We start from the raw sequence: 23,484 nt of genomic DNA, 5'->3' as shown, positions 1-23,484 counted from the left end.
CGCCAGGTAGGTACAGGTGTTAGTTACGTTGACAGGGTTATTAGCACGAGAGTTCGAGACTTCATCAACCTGTACCCTCCAGTGTTTACCGGATCCAACAAGGATGAGAACCCACAAAACTTTATTGATAGAATATAGAGGACGTTGAGGTGATGCATGCATCAGACACTGAGTCAGTAGAGTTGGCCTCTTACCGATTACGGGATGTTGCGGTTCAGTGGTATGAAACTTGGGAATTGTCTAGAGGGACAAATGCACATCCAGCGGAATGTGAAGAGTTCTTAGGGGCTTTCTTGCATCATTACTTGCCGGTAGAGATTCGTCAGGCAAGGGTAGATAGGTTCTTGGCTCTTAAACAAGGGAATATGAGTGTGCAGGAGTATAGTCTCCAGTTTGACTCCTTTGCGAGGTATGTCTCCTTGATTGTGGCTAAGATGAGTGACCGAGTGCATCGGTTTGTGGTAGGACTTGGGCCGCACCTAATTAATGAGTGCTTCACAGCCGCTCTGCTCTATAATATTGATATTTTCCACATACAGGCTTATGCTCAGAATTTGGAGGATTGGGAATGGCAACAATACGAGAATCGTGATAAGGGTCAGCGTAAAAATGCTAGGTCTGCTAGACAACCTGAAGATTTTCTGGGCGATCCTATGCCACCATATCCTATTGATAGTGTCCGACAGTTGCAGAGGCCGCATTATGAGAGATCTGTCTATTCTGAATCAGGTCAGGGCTCGAGAATTTCGGGTTTTCAGAATCAGAGAGATTCAACGCAGATGAGGACGCCTCCTCTGCGGTGCAGTCAATGCGGTAAAGCTCATTTTGGACAACGTCGTCAGGGATCTAATGTATGTTATACCTGTGGAGACTCTAGTCATTACATGAGGGATTGTCCTATGAAGGACAGAGGCGGGATAGTTCAGCCCCCCAAATCTATAACAGTCTCCTCTTCTTCAGTACACCCTCTAGAGCGAGGCTCTCAAGCATCAGCTGGTAGAGGTAGAGGCAGTGGTGGAGCATCTAGCTCTGGCGGTAGTCAGAACTGCATGTATGCTTTGGCATGTCATCAGGACCCATAGGCTACACCGGATGAGGTGTCGGGTACTGTGACTATGAGTAATGTTCAATCTTATTAACGTAAATTGCCCAATAAAATATGATTAATATAAGAGTGAGTTGGAATTATGTCCGAAGGGTTGAGGGAAACCAAGGCTAGATTTAAACCAAAGTAAGACCCCGAGGATAGTGGACTAAGGGAGGAGAGATGAGTAACCTAGGACATTAAGAAGTTAGAACTCTGATAGCTCTAACGCACAAGGGAGGAAACATCATATAGTACGCAAGATTTTGGGAAAGTTAGTATAATGGAATAGAAAGTTATGAACCCGATTATTAAGATTACAACTAGTAGATGTCAGCGCCTAGAAGATAGATTAATAGAATCGTAGGTGGCGAATGGATTAGGAAGTAGTTTTATGGAGGGACGATATCCTGACCCCGTGAGAGCCCGATATTTGTTTCATTGGAGTATAGCCCGGGAAGGTATATACATTTATAATTGGTCAGTATGTTATGTATATATTTCAAGTTTAAACATTCAAGGAAGGATGTTTCTAGGGGGGGGGGGGATGCCACATTTTGCGTTTTCGTACGTTAAAGTTTCGTCATAAGTGAATCGACGTAGACTCGGGAATGATATTATTTTTTAGGTTATAAGCATTTATGCTATTTATAACAGGTGATAAATAAGTGACGTGAAGGTTAGAGGGTAAATATATCAAAGAAGATGAGTTTCGTTGAAGGTTGTCAATTTGGGATAAAATACGGTCCTAACTATAATACCTGGTATTTATGGACTAGTGTCATACAAGGTACCACATGACCATGATAGTAAGGTGCATAAGGTGTGTTAAAAGTAATTAGTATTTTAAGTAAGTTGAGATAATTTTTAATTACATGGATAATTAGATAATTATGGATTTTTAGTGGGAGATTAACTTAGCAATTAAGCTAATTAAGAATTTGGTGGTTAATTATTGGGGTGGATAAACATTAACGTGGCTGCAAGTAGGGATTCAATATTGACTAGGCAAGTCTTGGAGCTAGGTGGCAAGATTAGAGAATTCTTTGGCCAAGTTATCCTAAAAGTGAGGCCCACCCACTTTGATAAATAAATCACCTCCCTACATCATTAATGGAAATGGAAATGCTTTCTAAAGTTACGGATGGGAATTCTCCAAAAAGAATTCATATGAACTCTTACGATGCTATAGCAACGTGAATTGCAAATTCTAAGGGAGCCCGGTATATCCTTTCTCAAGAATATTATACAGATTTGTTCATACTTCAGTCCGACGTTACGTGTTTTATCACAAAATACATGTGTTAGAGGGATTGTCAAGAGAACTGGCTCAGGTATGTTAAGGCTATACCTTCTTTCCTTTTGGCATGATCCAAGTAACGATACATAAACGTAATATTATTTCATAAATGGTTATACTCTTAGTAACTAAGAAGGTCTACGTTGTTGATTCCTGTAACATGATATTCAAAGCATGCCTAAGTATATTCCTAACTCTATATTAAGGTATTCAATAAAGATGTTAATGTTAATAATGGTATTATATGCATCATCATTTACCACCGAGCTACGGACGGTCAGGTAGACATGCATTTACCACCGAGCTATGGCTGGTTGGGCAGTTACACATTTACCACCGAGCTACCGTCGGTCGGGAAGTCATGCATTTACCACCGCGCTACGGCCAGTCGGGCAGTTATCACTGCTCAGTTGGGCAATTAGCGTCACAAGAATGATATAATCAGAAATATTATATTGTAGTTTTATTTATATATATACGAGATGTGTCTTATTATATATGTTATGGCCCTCAGCGGCAAGTCAGAGGTTATAAGTTAACTCTTATCCCTCCCCGAGATAGTATCTTATTATTACGTTTCATTTCTGCCTTACATACTCGGTACATTCTCCGTACTGACGTCCCTTTTTCTGGGGCACTGTGATTTATGCCACGCAGGTGTAGATAGGTGAGGTAAGGACCCTCCACTGTAGGCTGCCTCCAGATATTAGCTTTTGGTTGGTGAGCTCCACTTCTTCCTGGAGTATTGTCGAGTCACGTTCTATATAAGTTATTTAGTTTTATGAGGATGTGGGGAACCCTGTCATGACTTATATTATATGGTCATGTTTACTTAGAGGTTTTGCAGACAGTGTATTGTGTATAGTTTTAGGTATGACATGTCAACGGCCTTGTCGGCCCCTATGTGTCTATATAAATCTTTTTGAATTAGTTATGTGAGTTAAGTTCTAATATTGTTACTTATATATATCATGGACCGTGACGAGTCTTAAAGTAAAGAAGGATAAGGTACGTGGCGCTCGGCTGAGTAAGCATCGGGTTCCAGTTGTGGCCCTCCGATTTAGGTTGTGAAAAATCTAGTCAATAGGGCTACAATGGATGATAACCCCTCCACGAACTGGCGATAATAAACCGCCAAACCAAGAAAGCTTCGAATCTCTATAGCTGAACTAGGTGTAGGCCAGTTCTGAACTACCTCAATATTTTTAGGGTCCACATTAATGCCCTTGGCAGATACAACATGCCCTAAAAGGCAACCGAGTCCAACCAAAACTCACACTTTGAAAACTTTGCATATAACTGACTATCTCTCAGAGTCTGAAGTACAATCCGAAGATGTTGTTCATGCTCCTCTCGACTGCGGGAGTAGATCAAAATATCATCAATGAAGACGATCACAAAAGAATCCAATAATTGATTCATCAAATCCATAAATGTTGTTGGGGCATTTGTCAAACCAAATGATATCACTAGGAACTCATGCCCATACCGAGTCCGAAAATCTGTCTTAGGGACATTTGATGCCTTAATCTTCAAATAATGGTAGCTAGATCTCAAATCAATCTTCAAAAACTCTTTTTCACCCTGAAGCTGATCAAATAAGTCATCAATCCTCGGGAACAGATACTTGTTCTTGATAGTGACTTTGTTCAACTGCCGATAGTCTATACACATACTCATCAAACCATCCTTCTTCTTCACGAACAACACTGGTGCACCCCAAGGCGAGACACTAGGTCTAATGAATCCATTATCAAGTAAATCTTGCAACTGCTTCTTTAGTTCCTTTAACTCAGGTGAGGCCATACCGTATGGTGAAATAGAAATGGGCTAAGTTCCCGGAGTCAAGTCAATACAGAAGTTGATATCTCTGTCGGGTGGCATCCCCGACAGATCTGCAGGAAACACCTCTAGAAACTCACGCACGACTGGCACTGAATCCATGGAAGGAACCTTCGCACTAGAATCACGAATATAGGTAGAATATGCTAGGAATCGCTTCTCAACCATACGTTGAGCCTTCACATAAGAAATAACCCTGATGGTAGAATGGATATGAGTCCCCTTTCACTCTAATCGAGGAAACCATGTCATGTCTAAGGTCACCATCTTAGTGTGACAATCCAATATAGCGTGATAAGGTGGCAGCCAATCCATCCCCAAAATAACATCAAAGTCCACCATATCAAGAAGTAGGAGATCTACATTAGTCTCAAGGCTCGCGATAGAAACTATACACGAGAGATAAACATGATCTATAACAATAGAATCTCCCACAAGCGTGGACACATATACATGAGAACTCAAAGACTCACGAGGCATAATCAGATATGAAGCAAAATAGGATGACACATAGGAATAGGTAAAGTCCGGATCAAATAGAACTGAAGCATCTCTATGGCAAACTGGAACAATACCTGTGATGACTGCATTAGATGACTTGGCCTCAGGTTTAGCTGGGAATGCATAAAAATAGGGATGGGCCCCACCACTCTGACCTTTGCCTCTCGGACGACGTCTAGCTAGTTGGCTTCCACCTCTAATGGCCTGACCTCTGCCTCTGGAAACCTGACCCCTGCCTCTAACTGGATGAGTGAGCGGTAAAGCAACCGGTGCCGAAACCATGACACGAGAACTCTGTTGCCTCCCTGTGTCTTAGGGGAAAATCTAAAAAGGTGCCTCACATCTCCACAAGAATAACAATCCCTCGGCTGCTGTGACAGCTGACCTTAGAAACGGCCTTGTCGACCTGGATAACCACCTTGATAACTCTGGATCGGAGGTGCACTAATAGGAGTTGATAGTGCACTATAGGCTAGTTGCTCAAGATGCGATACATAAGGACCACGACTACCCAAAACACCATGGGATTAATGAAGCGCTGACAGAAACGGCCTGGGAGAATGGCCTCTACCAAAGTACCCCTGCCTCTAGATGAGGTACTACCGAAACCTCCGAAATGACGATGTCTCTTATCAGATATCGCCCCCTCTCCTGACTACAAACCATCTCTATCCGTCTAGCAATATCCATAGCCTCTGGAAAGAAATATCATCTCCGGTCTTCTTGGCCATCTGTAGCCTCATACTGAAAGTAAGTCCACCAATGAATTTCCTCACTCTCTCCTTTTTAGGACGGAGTAAGATAGCTGCATGGTGATCTAGGTCCACAAATCGGGTCTCATATTGGGTAACAGTCATGTTACCTTGCTGAAGGCGCTCAAATTGCTTGCAGTACTCCTGTCTTAGAGTGAAAGGAATAAACTTCTCTAGAAATAGCTGCAAAAGCTGATCCCGGGTAAGTGAAGGTGAACCAGCTGGTCTAGTCAGCACATGATCCCACCCCCATCTCTTGGCATAACCGGTCATCTCGAACACTTCAAAGTCGACCCCATTGGTCTCAACAATACCCCTGTTGCGCAACACCTTGTGGAAATGGTCCAAGTAATCTTGTGGGTCCTACGAAGGTGAACCACTAAAGTGAATAGGGAAGAGCTTTGTGAACTCATCTAATCTCATCAAACCCTCAGAAGACATTGCGGGCCTCTCCTTGATCTGTGCATCAACAATAGGCTGAACTACCCCAACTGGATGGACCATTGGAGTCTGATACATGGGAGCCATCTGCTCCAGAGTGTGAGTAGCGGAAGTCGGTGCTCCTCGCCCATCCTGAGATACGGCTAGTGTCACTGAAAATGCTCTGGTCTGGGAAACACTCTCCATAAGGCCCATTAAATGGACTAGAGACTCCACAGCCTCTAAACGATAAGTACAGACGCCATCGTACCGATCCTCCAAACTCTACTAAGTGTGCTCATAACTCATGAGACCTAAGCAACCTAGTGATCTGATTCCAACTTGTCACGACCCAAAATCCGAACCTCGGGGTCGTGATGGCGCCTAATATCTACTTGCTAGGCAAGCCGACGTGAGATAAGTAATTAACCAATTTTAACAGTTAAAAATAAAATACTGATATTCAACGAGAAATAAATGTCAAATCTAATGTAGTGCTAATATAATCCATATGATAATAACTACTCCCAGAAATCCGAAGTCACGCGTATACAAGCAAATAGAAGTCTACAAACATAGTTTGAAATATATACAACTGTTCGAAAGAGATAAATAGTAGAAGTGGGAAATGGAAGGGGACTTCAAGGTCGCGAACGCCAGCAGATCTACCTCGAGTTTCCGTATGAAAATAATTCGAGCCGATTCACTTCAAGAACTGCTAGGACCAATACTAGTATCTACACAAGAAGTACAAAAGTGTAGTATGAGTATAACCGACCCAATGTACTCCGTAAGTGTCGAGCCTAACCTCGACGAGGTAGTGACAAGGCTATGACAAGACGCCTACATAAATAAACAAGTACAAGTATATATAAAGCAGCAAAATAACAAGAAGAATGATAAAATAATAACTGGGAGGGGACATGCGAAGAGAGGAAGATATAATAAATACGACAAGTATGAAATCACGAAATAAAATCTTCCGAATTGAGAAACAATATAACCAAATAATCACCTAAACCGGAAATCAAATAAGATAATGATAAGAAAATGACACGGCATTTCTTTTACTCTCGTCGTCATCGTGTAATATTATGAATATAATGGCACGGCATCACCCTTCGTTCTTTTACTCTCATCCTCACCATGTAATATCATGAATATAAAGGCACGGAATCACCCTTCTTGCTTTTACTCTCAAACCTCACCATGCATAATGATGAATGCAAATGAGGCACGACAATACCCTTCGTGATTTTCTCTCTTCCTTACCAAGCAACAATATAAATCCGAATAATAAAACAAGGTGGGGAATGATTTCACTTCAAATATGGTGCCATGATAACAAACTTCAACTTCCACAAAAGAAATAATAATCTAACCTAAGCATGGATAACATAATTAACAAGACAATATGATTCAAAGAAATAATTTCTACCCGCATGCTTTAACCCAAATGACAACGCATAGGTACTCGTCACCTCATATATACATTGTCCCCACACATAAAACACGTAGTAAATAGACCAACAAGTCCTAATCCATCAAGTCAAGGTTAATCATGACACTTACCTCACTCCGCAACCAAATCAATACTCAACTGCGGCCTTTCCTCTAGAATTAGCCTCCATACCAATCAAATCTAACCAAATATAGTTCAAATAATTTTAAAAAATAAAATCTTTAGAAACTACCTACGAGTGAAAGATATTCAATCTTTAATGTTTTTGGAAAAAGTCAACAAAAGTCAACCCCGATCTAGCTTGGTCAAAACCTAATATTCAGACCAAAACCCAATTACCCATTCACCCCCGAGCCGAGTTATGTGATTAGTTTTGAAATCCGACCTCAACTTGCGGTCTAAATCTCTATTTCTCAAAATCCCCAATTTTTACCAAAATCCCTAATTTCAACCATGAAAAAGCATAGATTAAAGGATAGGATCAATGGGTGTTTATGGAAATGTAAGGAAACAAGTTAAAATCTACTAACCTATGAAGTTGAGATGAAAAACCTCTTTTGAATCGCCTCTAGGCCGAGCTCAAACTTGAAAATGGTGAGGAATGGGATAAATCCCGATTTTGGACTATTTAAAATACTGGGCGTCAGGTGTTCATCGCGTTCGCGAGACAAGTGACGCGATCGCGAAGCATAGCGGCCTAAATGAACTTTGCATTCGCGATGGATTCACCCACCTAGATTTCGCATTCACGAGCCTACGATCGCGTTCACGTAGAGTAACTCCGGCCTCTCCCAGAATCCCCTTTAACACATCGTGTTTGCGTATGAATGGTCGCATTCAAGAAGGGTAATCCCTCTACTACTTCGCATTCACGACCAGTTCTCCGCGTTCGCGTAGAACAATTCTACCCCTGTCCAAGTTTCCCCTTCGCGATCGCGAAGCACAGTTTATCAGACACCAGCAACAGCTGAAACCAGCTATCTCGAAAGTCCAAAAATGATCTGTAGCCTATCCGAAACTCACTTGAGCCCCTCTAGCTCCAAACCAAACATTCACACAAGTGTAATAACATCATACGAACTTGCTAGCACGATCAAAACACCAATATAACACCTAGAACTAAGAATCATACATCAAAATGCATGAAATTTTCAAAGAAACTAAAGAACTTCCAAATTCACAACGGAGCGTCTGAATCCTATCAAATAAACTCCGTTTTGTACCAAATTTTACAGACAAGTTTTAAATAGTAAAATGAACTTATACCAAGTCTATAAACCGAAACATGATAGACATAAAGTCAACCTATGGTCAAACTTCAGAATTCTTTAAACCTTCAATTTACTAGTTTTCAACGAATCACGTCGAATCAAGTTAGAGACTTCCGAATTCAATTCTGGGCTTATTCCCACGTCTAAAATCATGATACGGACCCACTAGGATAGTCAAAATATCGATCCAGGATAGTTTACATAAAATGTTGATCGTAGTCAACCCAAATCATTTTTAGAACTAAAATTCATATTTTTTCATTTTTCACATTTTTTGAAAAAAGATACGCACTGCGCACATAAATCAAGAAACACTAAATGGAGCTAATTGAGGTCTCGGAACACTAAAATAAGCGCTAAAACTCAGAATGACATATCGGGTTATCACATAATCAAACAAATAAGAGGAGATCAACTAGTAACATGGGAAATGAACGCAGTATCGGTTTCTAGAAGTAAAGGGAAGGAACTCAACAATAGCAATTACAGCAACCGGCGCCTACTCTCAAACAAAGCGAAGATGACAAAGGGGAGGAGTCATTGGAATCCCATGAGGTACCAAGATATTTTCAGGTACCGGAAGAAACAGACGCGACCAATTCCTCGACGGAAGAACTCGAACAAGTGGCTTTGTTTGAAAAATTCCTAGAGAGAAAAATATACTTGAGGAAAAGGACTCAACCCCGAGCTCAGGTACGAATGTATTGATTTTCTTAAAACTAACGTTGATTGTTTTGCATGGTCGCACGCGGATAAGACATATATCATACTAGAGTTGGCCGCACATATCACCAATAAGACTGGACCCTAGCATAACACCGGTAAGGTAGAAGAAGCGCCCAATAGCCGAGGTCAAAAATAGTTTTCTCAAAAAGGTAACTCGGTTACTTTACATTAATTTAATCCGGGATGTAAAGTATCCTGACTGGCTAGCTAATATAGTTGTAATTCCAAAAACGAATAATAAAATTTTGAATGTGCGTAGATTATAAGGACTTGAATAAGGCATGCCCGAAAGACTCGATCCCACTGGCGAACATCGATTAAATGATTGACGCCATGGTCGGGAACGAGTTAATGAGTTTCCTCGATGGCTATTCCGGGTACAATAAGATTAAGATGAACATGGAGGATCAGAAAAAAAACTTTGTTCATAACGAACTTTGGCACATATTGTTATAATGTGATGTGTTTCGGGCTTAAAAATGTCAGAGCCACTTATCAGAGGCTCGTGAACAAGATGTTCGAAAACCAAATAGGTAAAATGATGGAAGTATACATAGATGATATGCTGGTCAATTCTTTGAATGTATGTGGCAATTTAAAACACATCCAGGAAACCTTCGATATCCTAAGGAAGCACAACATGAAGCTCAATCCCGAAAATGAGCGTTCGGAGTTAGATCCAGTAAATTCTTGGGTTTCGTAGTGTCACAAAGAGGGATCAAGGTAAATCCCAATAAGATCAAAGCCATCGAGGATATCCCAGACCAGCTGACAAGCGTGAAAGAAGTCCAAAGGCTAACCGGAAGATTGGTCGCTCAAAGCAGGTTTATTTCTCGGTCTTCAGAAAAATGTCATCACTTCTGAAGTAGAACAACAACTTCAAATGGACTCCAGAATGCCAATGGCCTTAAAAGACCTGAAACGTTATATATCAAGCCCTCCGCTACTATCACAACCAGAGGAAGGTGAATAGTTGCTGATATACTTAGCGGTCTTGGAGGTAGCGATACGTGTTGTTCTAGTCCAGGAGGATGAAGGTGCGCAATATCCTGTCTATTATGTTAAAAAAACAAATTGTCATGAGAGAAAAAACGCGTTATACACACCTCGAAAAACTGGCCTTAGCTCTCGTAGTCGCCTCTCAAAAGCTTAGGCCTTATTTTTAATACCACGTGATAGCCATGGTGACAACCTTTCCTCTGCGGAATGTCCTTCACAAACCTGAGTTGTCAGGTCGGCTGACCAAATGGGCAGTTCAAATTAGTGAGTTTTATATTGAGTATAAACCTAGGACTGTGATTAAGTCACATATTTTGGCTGACTTTGTGGCAGATTTAAGTCCTGGGTTACTGCCTCTGCCTGCGAAACAGGTCGTGATGGTGTCGGAAATGACATCAGAAGTTTGGACCTTATTCACAGACGGAGCTTCCAATGTGAAAGTATCCGGTCTCGGGGTGGTCCTAATCATGTCCTCGGGAAAAACCCTAAGTCAAGCCATAAAAAATATTCCTTTGACTAACAATGAAGCCGAGTATGAGGCATTGATTGCAGGACTCGAATTGGCCCGAGGACTTGGCTCCATGGTCATAGAGATCAAATGTGATTTGTAGCTGGTGGTAAACCAGGTTTATTTGATCTTTAACACAAAGGAGGAATGCATGCAACAATATGTGATTAAAGTTCAAACTTTTCTCATACGATTCAGGGAGTGGTCGATCACCCGAGAGAAGAAAACATACAACTAATGCATTCGGTATTGTCGTGCAACTTATACATTTGGTATTGAATGTGGATGGTTATTGTGAAGTAAATACAACTAACCTAGTCTGGGACTGGAGGAATGAGTTCATCGATTTTCTTCAGCATGGCAAGCTGCCCGAAGACCCGAAGGCACCTTGGGCATTCCGTACCAAAGCATCTCGCTACAGCCTCTGGGGAGCAACTATATAGAAGGTCGTTCCAAGGCCCATTGGCCCAATGTTTAGGAGCCTTTGAGACAAATTACATCATGAGAGAGGTTCATGAAGGGATATGCGGGAATCATTCTGGTGCAAATTCTTTGGTTCTAAAATTAGTTAGAACAGGATATTATTGCCCTGAGATAGAACAAGACGCGAAGGCATTCGTTTAGAAATATGACAAGTGTCAACGCCATGCATAGTTGGTGCACCAACCGGCAAAACTCTTGCATTCAGCACTGTCCCCATGACCATTCATGAAATGGGGTATGGATATAGTTGGGCCGCTACCAGCGGGTCCCGGGAAGGTAAGATTTCTTTAGTTTTAATTTATTACTTCACTAAATGGGTTAAGGCAGGTCCCTACCAAAAGAACGGTGAGTGCAGAGTGGTCGATTTTCTGTGACAAAACATAATTTTCCGGTTCGATACCGAAGGGGATTGCCTGCGATAATGTACCACAGTTCATAAGCTCCAAAGTCACAAAATTCTTGAAGACCTGAAAATTAAAAGAATCACATCTTCACCATACCATCCGAGCGCAAATGGGTAGGAAAAATTAACCAATAAGGTGATTATTCAAAACCTCAAAAAGAGGTTGGAAGCAGCCAAGGGCAAGTGGCCCGAAGTGTTATCGAGAGTTCTATGGGCATACCCGAGGACGGCCAATTCGAGCATGAGGGAGACATCTTTCTCTCTCGTATAAGACGCAGAAGCTCTGATCCCGGTAGAAGTAGGAGAACCGACCTTGCGGTACTTCCGGGCGGAGAAAGAAGTAAATAATGAAGCATTGCTGGTCAAACTGGACCTGCTTGACAAACGCAAGGGCTTGGCGCATATAAGAATGGTGGCTCTAAAATAAAGGATGGAAAGATACTATAACCGCAGGGACAATCTCCGCTATGTCAAAGTGGGAGACTTGGTTTTAAGGAAAGTGACTCAAAACACCCGGGAGCTCAACATGAGAAAGCTGGGTCCGACATGGGAAGGCCCCTATCGGGTTTCAACTGTCACCAAAAAAGGGTCATACGAACTAGAGAACCAAGACGGAGTCATATTACCGAGAAACTAGAACGTGACTCACCTCTAAAGGTTATTACTATTGATAGATCCTGCTTATACTGAAAGTACGTGCTGCACACTTTTTCCCTTCACCCAGTTTTTGTCCCAATTAGGTTTTATGGCAAGGTTTTTAATGAGGCAGCAACGGAAAGCATACTACGAAGGAAATATCATCAGCAAAGTTAAGACCTTTAAATGACAGGGCAAATAAATGACAAGCCACTATGTGATGGTTAAATAATATTTGGCTCGATGGCAAAATTCCTAATTGAAAACGAAGCTTGCCATCGAACCAAAGATTATTTAACCATTCACAAGTGTTTTTCCTCAAAGGAGAAAGACTTCCAGTGTTCCAATTCTCATACTTCGCATTCGAAGACTGGGTGGAATAGTACGAGAATGTGGAAACATAATTGCCACAAAAACCAGGACTGCGAGACCCTGGAATAATAATATCTCATCGGGATCGGGGACTACATGGCTAACCCCGTAGAAACAAGTTGTACAAGTTAGCCACATGTATTGGAAATCTCTTTTTTTTTAGCAAACGAATGCTTATGTACTTTGAAGATAGAAGGAATAAAAATAAATTCCTTTTTATTTTTATCTTGTTTCTTGTCCAAACGATGAATTGATTTTATTATTTGAAAGTTAACTAAAAACTTCAAATGCTAGTGTTGGAATGAACATGATATGTCCTCTTCAAGAGAACCATTAACATAAGAGGAACCTCTCATATGAAACCTTCATAGTAAAGGGTTGGTTCCGAAAGCGTTTATGCCCGGAACCCAAAGGCTATCAGAAGAAAACACACCTGAGGCCTTACTTAATTGGACGCAAAACAGAATGAACATTGCACAATGCTTAAACAAAAGGTCCTTTTTATTTATCAAACATGCCAAACTGCATAAGTAAAAAAATACAAAAGGAAATTAACAAAAGAAAAGAAAGAAAAAAGCTAAACTTCGTCTCCACCGGAACTCGGGGAAAGAGAGGCATATACACCCCCGAGAGAAGTAGGCAAATCTGTCGCCGGCGCAGGATCTTGGACTTCATCGTTATTCTCTTTAAGTTCCTCCTCGATTCTTGAGAACTCAAAACTAGCACTAGAAGAGTCAGTTGCATTAGGCTGATACGGGAGACATTCTTGAGCAGTTAACTTCAGTGTTCGGTCCTTGGCGATCTCATCGTCAATATCAATAACACCCGCTTTGGCCTCTTCCAAGATTTTCCTCCTCATATGGTACATAGAGTGTGTTTTTTCAATGATGAGGGAATCTCCTTGGTGCTGAAGTTTTTGTTTAAGCCTATCAACCTCGATCAAAAGGCCATCCCACTCAGATCTCATGGCATTGAGGCTAAGATCGAGATCACGGATTATAGTTATATTAACCTTATTTTGTTCCATGATCTTCTTATACCTATCTTCCATCCGGGCCCACTTCTCCTCGGTAACAATAACCTCTTCAGCTTTGGAGTTCAAATTTTCCTCCAAATTATTTGCTCATTCAATGGAAGCAGACTCACTCGGTAGCAGCAAGAGCAACATCTTGAGATTCAGCACACCTAGCCTTTGCATCCTGAAGTTGTGCATGTAGTTGAGTGACTTCTTGACTGTGAGTCATCGCCTCTTGCTCACTCTATTGCAATCGAGCCTCAAGCTCGGCCGTTTCAGTAGCATTTGCCTCTAGCATCGGGAAGCGTACGACAAGTTGATTCCTCTAAACCAATAGTTGATCCCGCTCGGGCATAAGTTCTTCATTGTCGAGGATCAATCTCTAAAGGCCCTCGGAAGCAAGAAAGTTGGCATGCGAAGCAAATACCAAAGTTAGAAACCCTGTTGCAACAAGACGAATAGAACCAAGCAATAAAAGAGCAAGTATGGTACCGCTGCTGCATTGTGCATGGCGTTATTCAACATACACTCCCCTAAAAGAGAGTGAATTTTATTATTATCTTTTTTTGAAGCCAGCAGTTTCAGATAGTTGGCAAGTTCCACCGGCCTGGATAGCAGGTGACACTCCTTTGAGACCTAGAGAGAGACACTCCTCCTCCATTGGGGATCTGCAAAAATGGGTAAATAGTTGTGTACTAAATTCCTATGGTCAGGGGACTGGGGAAGAGGGACATCCTCCTCTCGAGTCTCTATGGCCAGGGGAGGAGATGTAGTGGTTCCTTGCTATGAAGGCACAACTGGTGTGAAAGGAGATGAAGTTGATGATGTTGTAGGTTTAGAAGCAGTTGCGACAGAAGCAGTGTTGTTTGTTCGTTGCTCACCAACCAAAGGCAGAAGAGGCCCGATATCAGAACTCATAGGACCGAGAACAGCAACTGGGACTGGAAAGGGAGAATCGATGTTCTCCCCTAGATCCATTTCTCCCAGAGCACTCGCACCTCGCCCTCAATTGGGGTTCTAATCTCTCGAGATTGAGCATTCTTTTGAGATAATGAAGATATTTGTCTCCTTTGGATGAAAGCTTTTTCATCATTGGCTTCCCCATCATCGTCAATGACCAGAGTGGCTATGGCTGGCTCGGGTGTGTCCGTCTTCACTTTCTTATTTTTACCCCCGGCCGAGAAAGAACACCGCCTTTTTGGTTGCTTGTTCTCTTGCCGAGGAATCCAAAATGAAGCGCCTACACCGGAGTTAGACTCGAGGGCAGCGATCCGGGTGAGAGCCTCCTGCAACAACCTCGCAGCCTCTGCAAGATCGGCCAAATCATCCTCCTCAGGGCAGGAAACAGAACCCTGCAGGAGTCCTGAATCAAACAAAAAGGTAGGGTTAATAGTTTTTCTTATGTACAAAGGCGGAATGAAAGAAGAGTCAATTTACTGTGGTTCTTGGCCTTCCACCTCTATTTGGGGGCCAACTCCTTCCACCGACGGGTCTCTGGCGTAGTGATGTCCAAAATCTTCTGAACCCATCGGTCCAGGCCTTTAACCCTTGGTAGTGTCCGCCGAGTAACTGAAATAACAAAAGAAAAAGGGTTAACAATGACATGGGACAACTTTTTCGGAGAAAGAGGTAGATTTTGAATTTACGTGAATGATTCTAGGATCTAGGGAAAGATGGAGTTGTGGCCGGGATGATATCCCTGGTAGAAATGACGCCAAACCGCTCCATCCTTCCACGATTATTATCATCATCCATGCTGGTAAGCAAAGCATAGTGACCACGCTTGCTGAAGTTTATTATCCCCCCCCCCCCCCGGAAGATTTTGGGGGAGTAGAGGGTCATCATATGTTCTAAGGTGAGGGTCTCCCTCATTTCCAAGCACAGCCATTGCAGACTAGCCATCGTTCGCCATATAGAGGGGCCTACTCGTCCAAGTATATTTGATACCTGTGGCAGAACTCCAAGATCATGGGGTCAAGTCCCCTACTCAATGAGAATGTACCCAAAGTGAAGGGTTACATGTAAACGTACGACAAACACTTCTTAGTGAAGGTTACCCGCTCTACCAGATTGGGAGCAATAATATTTAGGGCATGGCATTCACAATCCTCCTTCATAGCAGGAATACTAGAAGGTGAATAGAATAAAGATATTTACCAACAACCCAAGTTCGAGGGTTTGAAGTGGGGAACGTCTCTTCAAAATCTTTGGCAATGTTAAGATATTAAGGGATGATGGTTCCTACCATGGGAAGATTAGCATCAACATCAAATTCCTTATCTTTGCTCTTTTTTGGGCCTCCGCTGAAGAGAAAACTAGAGTTCTTGGAAGATTTAGTAGGGGAAAACTTAATAATAAAGAGATGATATAGATTTTTGAAGAATATCAGAGAGAGATAAAAGCAGAAGGAAGCTAAGTGCAAATAGGTTAAGAAAGCTTATGAAGTTGTTAGAAGTGAAAGAAGAAGAATGAGGCGTATAAGTAAAGGTATAGTCAGCTAAAATTGTGGTCATGATTACCTCGAGAACCAGCGAAATATTGCTAAATCGTGGGGTAACACATATTCGAGATATTAAATGCGAGGTGACGTGCGTCTTGTCAAGCGTCTCAAACTGTTCAGAAGTGTTCAGAAAATATTCCGCCAAGAAAGGAATCTTCACCAACTTCCTGATAACACAAAGATGTGCCACCGTAAAGCAGGGGGGCTATCTGTATAGGGTAAAATTGATTTATATTAAATGCTCGAATGATGGCGTGACACGTGGAACCGGAGGCGGACGAAAGATAAATCGAGTGGAAACCAAGACCGAGGACAATAGATTCGATTGGTACCGAGTAGATCCCGATGGGAACACGGCCGATGGGAGCAAACGGATGTTGGTCACCAGATGACCTTTAATGAAGAATATTCCTCATTATTAAATATGCAGTCGTTATAGAGAATTTTGTCATTCATGACATGTCGTTACATATTCTTCAATGGCCCAATTTGTTGTCATTTAAGAGGGGTTCGATCCTAGGATCTTGTTCCCTAGGCATAGCTATAAATAGTGGCTTCAACAACCATTGTAACACACGAAATCTCTAGCAAACCTTATGCTACATTTTATTCCCAAGCTAAAGAATATAACTTTATTTTCTATCTAGTATTGTTCTCATCGTTGTCTTCGAAAGTCTTGCTCCCGGAACCAGGCTTGTTATTTCTTTCCACTAAGTCTAATTTTTTAATTAATGTATTTATCATTTTGAGATCAAATCAGTTCGCATGTTTATAAACCACACAACAAATTCAACTGTACCGTTTTACGGGTAAACAACTTTACAATGATATTTCTCTTTCAAAATTAGTTGTTCAATTATTATGCTGATATTTACCATATATATTCATACGATTAAATAGATAAGTAAAATTGCAATATCAAAACTCTGTATTTAATTAAATGATGTCACATCAAATTTGATGGAAGGAGTATTTGATTTAATTAATCTCTTTAATTCTAAATGTTGAATATGTTTAGGCGTTTAGCTAGAACATGCAGCTTCACACTTATTTGAACCCAAGCAATTAAAGAAAATAATAATTCGAATTTGGAGCTCTAGAATGACAATATGGTTAACTAAAGCTTCGAAGGTGTAGTCTTACAAGCTAATTAGGGGGGGGGGGGGACTCATGGGAGAAATAACATCTTAAGAGAGATCTAATGGAAAAATGTGTAACTTTACATATTTGTTGTCTTCATAAAGTTGATACATATTGGAATTTAGGTGTAAATACATGTTGCAAAATTTTCCTTATCTGCAAATTTATCGTTATAAGTAGTACCACTTTTCCTGCTTACTAGTAATCTTGTTTACCCTAAAAACGGATAACAATTAAATTTATAAGTGGTTTTAAGGATACGCGGATTAATTCAATACAAATGATGAATCACGTTAGATAAAACAGATAAAGGACGTAATAAATTATCAAACCAATTAAGGGAAGTGATCCCGGACTCAGTAACAACTTTAATGAAATGCCTGCCTTCGATCCCGGGCTCACGTTAATGATGAACAAATGTAAGTACTTTGAATAACGGAGAAAATAAGAGTATATTGCCTTGATATGCGTGTTACAATGTCCCTAATGAATAATCAGACCCCCTTTCCCCCCCATAGAGTAGGGGAGTTACCCTAAGTACAATTCCATAAAAGATAAAAATCTTCGGTTTTACTAATCACTGATTTTCTACCGATACATGCCGAGATTCACGCCGTGACATCCAACTGGTCACGGATATAACGACCCTTTATTGGTCGTGCTCGATTATCTGGTAATGCTCTCCGAGGTTTTTGGGTTTCGAATCGAACCTGGGGTCGTGGCCCCGATGCTTCCAAGTGCAAGTGTTTTGCCTGGACCCCGACTCGAGGGCTCCTTGCCTCGATTATGGTTCCTTGCAGTCGCGTCTCTTGCTCCGTTTACTTCATCAAAAATCGAGGCGTCCCACGAGCTCGGTTTCACCCGTATACAGATAGTCCCCTTGTTTCTCGGAGAGTAAGTATACTGAAACGACGAGAAACGACATGTGCACTTCGATTCCTTCTTCAATACGCCTTGACAGAAACAACAACGAATTCGAAACGTCCCATCAGCTGTGTCATTATGACTTCAAACACGTGTCAGCCATCGACAGGTCATCCCTGGATGTGAAACGGCGCGAAGCCTCTATAAACACTCCCTTCCTTCGTTCATTTTTTACCTTTTGACCAAGATTCTACCTTCGAGTCTTCAGGATGTCACTTTCCTTCTTCGTACTCTAATATTTTTACCTCCGCTCTTCATGATTTCTCAGTAAATTGCAAGCTTTTACTTATTTCTTACCCAAACCAGCGTACTTGACCTTTCATCTTCCAGCCTTTCTTCATATTTTTCAAGCTTTTTCCAGATAACAATGGCTAAAACTTCCAAACTTTTCCCCCCTAAAAGTCATTTCCTCTTCTTCACAACCGACAGCCAAAGTTGAGGATACCACTCCCGATGTGGTTGTCCTCAAGAGATCCGCTCCGGTCGCGGCTACCGATGAACCAGCTGCCGAGCCTCCCTTAAAAATGTTCGTCCCCGGGGGGTGCTCGGTCGTCGATGACTTTAAGGTAGAAAAGCCCTCATCGGTGCAGGGCTGATGTGAGGCGGTATCTAGGTATATTTGATCCATCACGGTAAACGTCCTTCCTATGGTTCGAAAGGACAACGGCTGTGTGGATAAGGACGCAGTAGTCCCCGGGCCCAAGGACGCCATTACTACCTATGTGGAGTGGTATCTGAGTGTTTACGCTTATCCCTTCACACTGGACCCGGTGGACCTGGTTATTCTTGACTTCTGCAAGAGGTTTGATGTATGCCTCGGTCAGATCCACCTATCGTTGTGGAGCATCGTAATCCTTCTTTGATACTTCGTGAACAAGACCAAATCCCGTCGGTTCACCATCGATCACCTACTACGCCTATACAGTCCCCGAGTCTTCCGAGGGGGACTGATAAAGCTCACACGCTGGGCTAGCAAAGCCCCATTCTCGAGCATCGGACTAGGATCGGGGCTGCCGGGGATGCTTCGTCCGGGTGAAGACCGCAGACTTGATCCTTTCTGAGTTTATTCCATTCCCCGAGAAGTGTAATGTATCTGGTAAGCACAACTTTCCTTTAAATGTCGATTTTACATTCATCTCTTTTTTCCTCACTAGTATTTGTGGTGGTGGAGCTGCTGCTCGATTCCCAAACGCCATTCCTCCGTTAAGGAGTAGATCGAGGGCATTTTTTTGCAGATGCCTTATTCCAAGCGCACATGGGCCGAACTCTCGAAGGGCCGTTGGGAGGCCCGTTCTCATGGTAATATCTCTCTCCCCAATAAGTAACACTAGCCTCCCTTTTTAGTACTATATTATCATTTTCTCTCTTTTCTTTTTGCAGACTTGTCTAAGACCATTGAGCTTAGTCCTTCAGTAGGGGACAAGGACATGTCCTTTGATCCCTCTACTTCAGAGCAGCTCGGAGCTGCAAGAGGAGAGAAGAAGAAAATGAAGGCTCTGGGTTCCCTGAGTTCAGAGAAGAAGAAGCCAAGGAGAAGGTTGTCCTGTCAGCCAAAGGAGAGTTCTAGCTCTCAAGCACCCGACTCGAACTCGCTTTTTTGGCTCAGGGATGAGCCCGAGGAAGATAATATTTTTGTGGTCTGTAAGCCGACCTTCCCCGAAGAGGAGACGATAGACGTGGGGGAAACAACGAAGGCTGATCCCCCTTAGGTTCGGGAGGCCGATGTAGAGATAAGGGCTGAGACCTCTCGACACGTCGTCTCTGCTCCGCCTGGTGTCATAGAGATTTTGGGGTTGCCTTAATTAGCCGAGTCCATGTTTGACAAAGCCCGAGCGGTGAAGGAGCGATCCAACGAAGGGACCCATGGAGCGGATGATCCCCTTCGTTCTTTTATTGAAGGTGTGAACTTGACTGCTCTAGAATACTTCTCCAGGTTGGGCGACTAGGAGGTACTGAGGAAAGACCTATCTTCAGAGGTATGCAGGCTGAATTCGAGCCCAAAATTAATCAACCAGTTCCCTGCCCCGAGCATGGATCCCGGACGTAAGAGGTCAATAATCATCACCGTCCCGGAGGATGCCCGGGTTCTTTCTGCTCCTGTTGGAGTAGCGACTTACCTCCGGTGCTTGGTAACCGAAGAATACCAAGCGAGAATGAATGAGGTGGATATATCATGCTTGTTCAACGAAGCGCAACAGGCGCTAAACCGGGTAAGGCATCATTACGCTTTTCCATCCTCTGACTTAGTTTTCGATATTTCTCATGTTGTCTCTTTTTTATCTTTTTCAGGCCTCGGTACTCCATCATGAAAGTTTTCTCTAGTATCGGGATGAGGTTAACCAGCTTGAGGCGGAGGTCAGGGAGCTTGCCGAGAAGACGGACACGTATAAGCTTCTCAGTGAGCAACACGAATGTGTCGTTAAGAGTCTCCGGGCCGAGTTAGATGCGGCTCAAAAGAAGCATGCCTACTTGGTGGAACAAGTAAAGATTTTCGAAGTTAGCAATGATGACTTAGCCATGGCGACTAATGACCAAACCTCGCAGGTCCAGCAGAAGATTGATCGGATCGACCAGCTCCGGGCTGAAATGAACGAGGTTCAGGCCATGGCCGATGTCTGGAAAGAAAATATGGACTGGCTGGCTTCGGAGAAGGAGAATGCCCGGGAGCAGCTGACATCGGTAGAGGTCCAACTCCGAGTGGCAAAAGAGAAGGCCGATGCATGGTCTCGGCAAATCGAGGACCTCCAAGCTCAATTGGGCTCAGCCATTGCTGAACGGGATGCCTTTACTAAGGAGCTCGAAATAACGAGGTCCGAGTCGGAAATAACCAAGGTTGATGCTGAAGAGATGGTGTCCTTGTAAAGGGCTGATATTGAGACAGCCGAGGCCCGCCTGAAAGTTATTATTGAGTATGTGAAGCGGTTGTCTCGAATGGAGACCTTCGAGGAGATCCATGCCCTAGGTTTCGACTTGTCGACTGAGATCGAAGAGGCGAAAAGGCTCGAGGTAGAGGCCAAGAAGCTGGCTGAACCCGAGGTGAAGAAGGCTCTGAGGGCTCCGGCGAACCCGAAGATGGAGAAGACCCCGACGACTGTAGTGACGAGGCGGGTTCCGGTGGAGATCAGGCATAGGTGCCTTAGTAAAGATATTTTGGAATGTATAAATAAGGTTTTTTCCCTTTTGGAAATTTTCAAGTCTATTACCTTTAGCATCCTCTTTACAATTACAAAGATTTCAAATGACTTAGCACGAAGTAAAATGTAGTAATAAGTTATTGTTCGGAGGTCCGAACAAGACTTGTTCTCGATGTAAGTTTTGTTTGAAACTTGTGGGAGCTTGGAATGACCGGAAGCGTTCCCCAAAGTGCTTGTTTAATTGTTCTTAGATTATAATTTTGCCGACGGTAACCTTTGTACCGATTTGGAATTTTGAAGGCCTTATGTTTTAATTACGGGCTTTGGACGTCTCCGAGCCATTATTAGGGGTGGCCGTAGCCTTTTAAGTTCAGGAAATGCCTAAAAGGCTTTGTACCTATAGGCTTCGATAGCCCGAGTCGTCCGAGTTTGTCTTGGACGACAGTCCCCGAGTGGTGGCCGTAGCCTTTTAAGTTCAGGCACTGCCTAATAGGCTTTGTACCTCGAGGATTCGATAGCCCGAGCCATCTGAGTTTGTCTTAGACAATAGTCCCTGAGTGGGGGCAATCTATCGAATTTGTATAAATGTTGCCCTTGGGCTCGGTATCCTTAAGGAACAAAATGTAATAGTCTTAAGGGAGAAAATATGTATCTGCAAGGTAGAAACTTCCATTCATTCATGTGCGTAATATACAAGATTGTAAGTGTGTACAAGCTTTGTGTTATGGCTTAGGTGATCTATGCGCCCATGGTTCATTTGATCGTTTGGCCCCTACAATAAATCCTATCCACCGAGCCTAGACTGTTCAAGCACAAAGTTTCCTTCCTTGCTAAAAATTATTACCCGAGGGTGATGGCCTCCAGTATTCAAGATCGATCGACGAGAGGACTTGGATACGCGTGCTTTCAAGCCTAAGAACTACATCATCCTTTGGTTGTTGCCTGTAATTGTTAGTCCAATTCGCAATGTATATCAAGAAAGAATGAATGGGGTGGTACCTTAGCTGTAGTATCATTTTAAGTGGGTCATGTTCCAGTTGTTCGGTAGACGCTCACTGTTCCCTACTTCGAGTTTGTACGAACCTTTACCGGTAATCTCGATAATTCCATATGGACCTTCCTAATTCGGTCCCAGCTTCCCTTCGTTCGGGTTCCGGGTGTTCAATGTAACCTTTCTTAACACAAATTCCCTGATATTGAAGTGCCAAAGGTTGGATCTTCAGTTATAATACCTTTCGATCTGCTGTTTCTGGGCTGCCAATCAGACGAAGTCGGCCTCGCACCTCTCATCCAATAGTTCTAGGCTCGTGCTCATGGCCTCACCGTTCGACTCTGCGGTCGCATATCGGAACCTGAAACTCGGTTCTCCTACCTCGACTAACATTAGTTCTTCGGCACCATAGACCAAAGAAAACGGGATGGCCTCAGTACTAGACTTTGAGGTCGTACGGTATGCCCGCAGGACTTCGGGCAAAATTTCCTTTCATTTTCCTTTGGCATCAGTCAACCTTTTATTAAGGTTTTGGAGTATGGTCTAGTTTGTAGACTCCGCCTGCCGGTTCCCACTAGGGTGATAGGGTGTTGACAAGATTCTTTTGATTGTATGGTCCTCGAAACATTTGCTTACATTGCTGTCGATGAACTGCTTCCCGTTTTCACATACGATCTCGGTCGGCATCTCGAACCGACATATTATGTGGTCCCAAATAAAATCAATAACTTCTTTTTCTTTGACTTTCTAAAATGCCTGAGCCTCAACCCATTTAGAGAAATAGTCAGTCATAAATTATATAAATTAAGTCTTACCGGGTGCCCATGGCAGGGGATCGACGATGTCCATTCCCCATTTCATGGTGGCCTAGGTGACAAGACCGAATGTAGTTGCTCCTCGGGCTGATGGATCATCGGTGCATGCTTTTGTTAATTTCCGTGCAATTTCCGCATCTTTCTCCATGTCGATCCAGTAATAGCCGGCTCTAATTATCTTACGAACCAACGATTCAGCCCCCAAA

At 42.7% G+C, this 23,484-nt stretch overlaps 2 protein-coding genes across 2 annotated transcripts; both read left to right on the top strand.

The window, feature by feature from the left end:
* The first annotated feature begins 152 nt into the window (after positions 1-152).
* LOC117277351 (uncharacterized) lies at positions 153-1,082 on the top strand. The gene has a single exon (XM_033656783.1). The coding sequence runs from the start codon at positions 153-155 to the stop codon at positions 1,080-1,082; it is 930 nt and encodes a 309-aa protein (XP_033512674.1).
* Positions 1,083-20,368: 19,286 nt separating this feature from the next.
* Positions 20,369-21,200, top strand: LOC138909040 (uncharacterized). Its single transcript, XM_070200065.1, has 2 exons — positions 20,369-20,548; positions 20,661-21,200. Exons 1-2 carry the CDS (start codon positions 20,369-20,371, stop codon positions 21,198-21,200), a joined length of 720 nt encoding a protein of 239 aa, XP_070056166.1.
* The last annotated feature ends 2,284 nt before the right edge of the window (positions 21,201-23,484 follow it).

Source organism: Nicotiana tomentosiformis, chromosome 1 (assembly GCF_000390325.3).
Source record: "Nicotiana tomentosiformis chromosome 1, ASM39032v3, whole genome shotgun sequence".
NCBI classification, from domain to species: domain Eukaryota; kingdom Viridiplantae; phylum Streptophyta; class Magnoliopsida; order Solanales; family Solanaceae; genus Nicotiana; species Nicotiana tomentosiformis.
Note: the sequence above shows the minus strand (reverse complement) of the source record. Positions and strands in the feature narration are given on the sequence as shown.

Excerpts from the sequence above, each read along its gene's own strand:
- LOC117277351 (XM_033656783.1), top strand. The coding sequence starts at position 153 with ATGCATGCATCAGACACTGAGTCAGTAGAGTTGGCCTCTTACCGATTA.
- LOC138909040 (XM_070200065.1), top strand. The coding sequence starts at position 20,369 with ATGGATCCCGGACGTAAGAGGTCAATAATCATCACCGTCCCGGAGGAT. Across the intron at positions 20,549-20,660 it reads CGCAACAGGCGCTAAACCGG|TATCGGGATGAGGTTAACCA; the intron begins GTAAGGCATCAT and ends AGTTTTCTCTAG.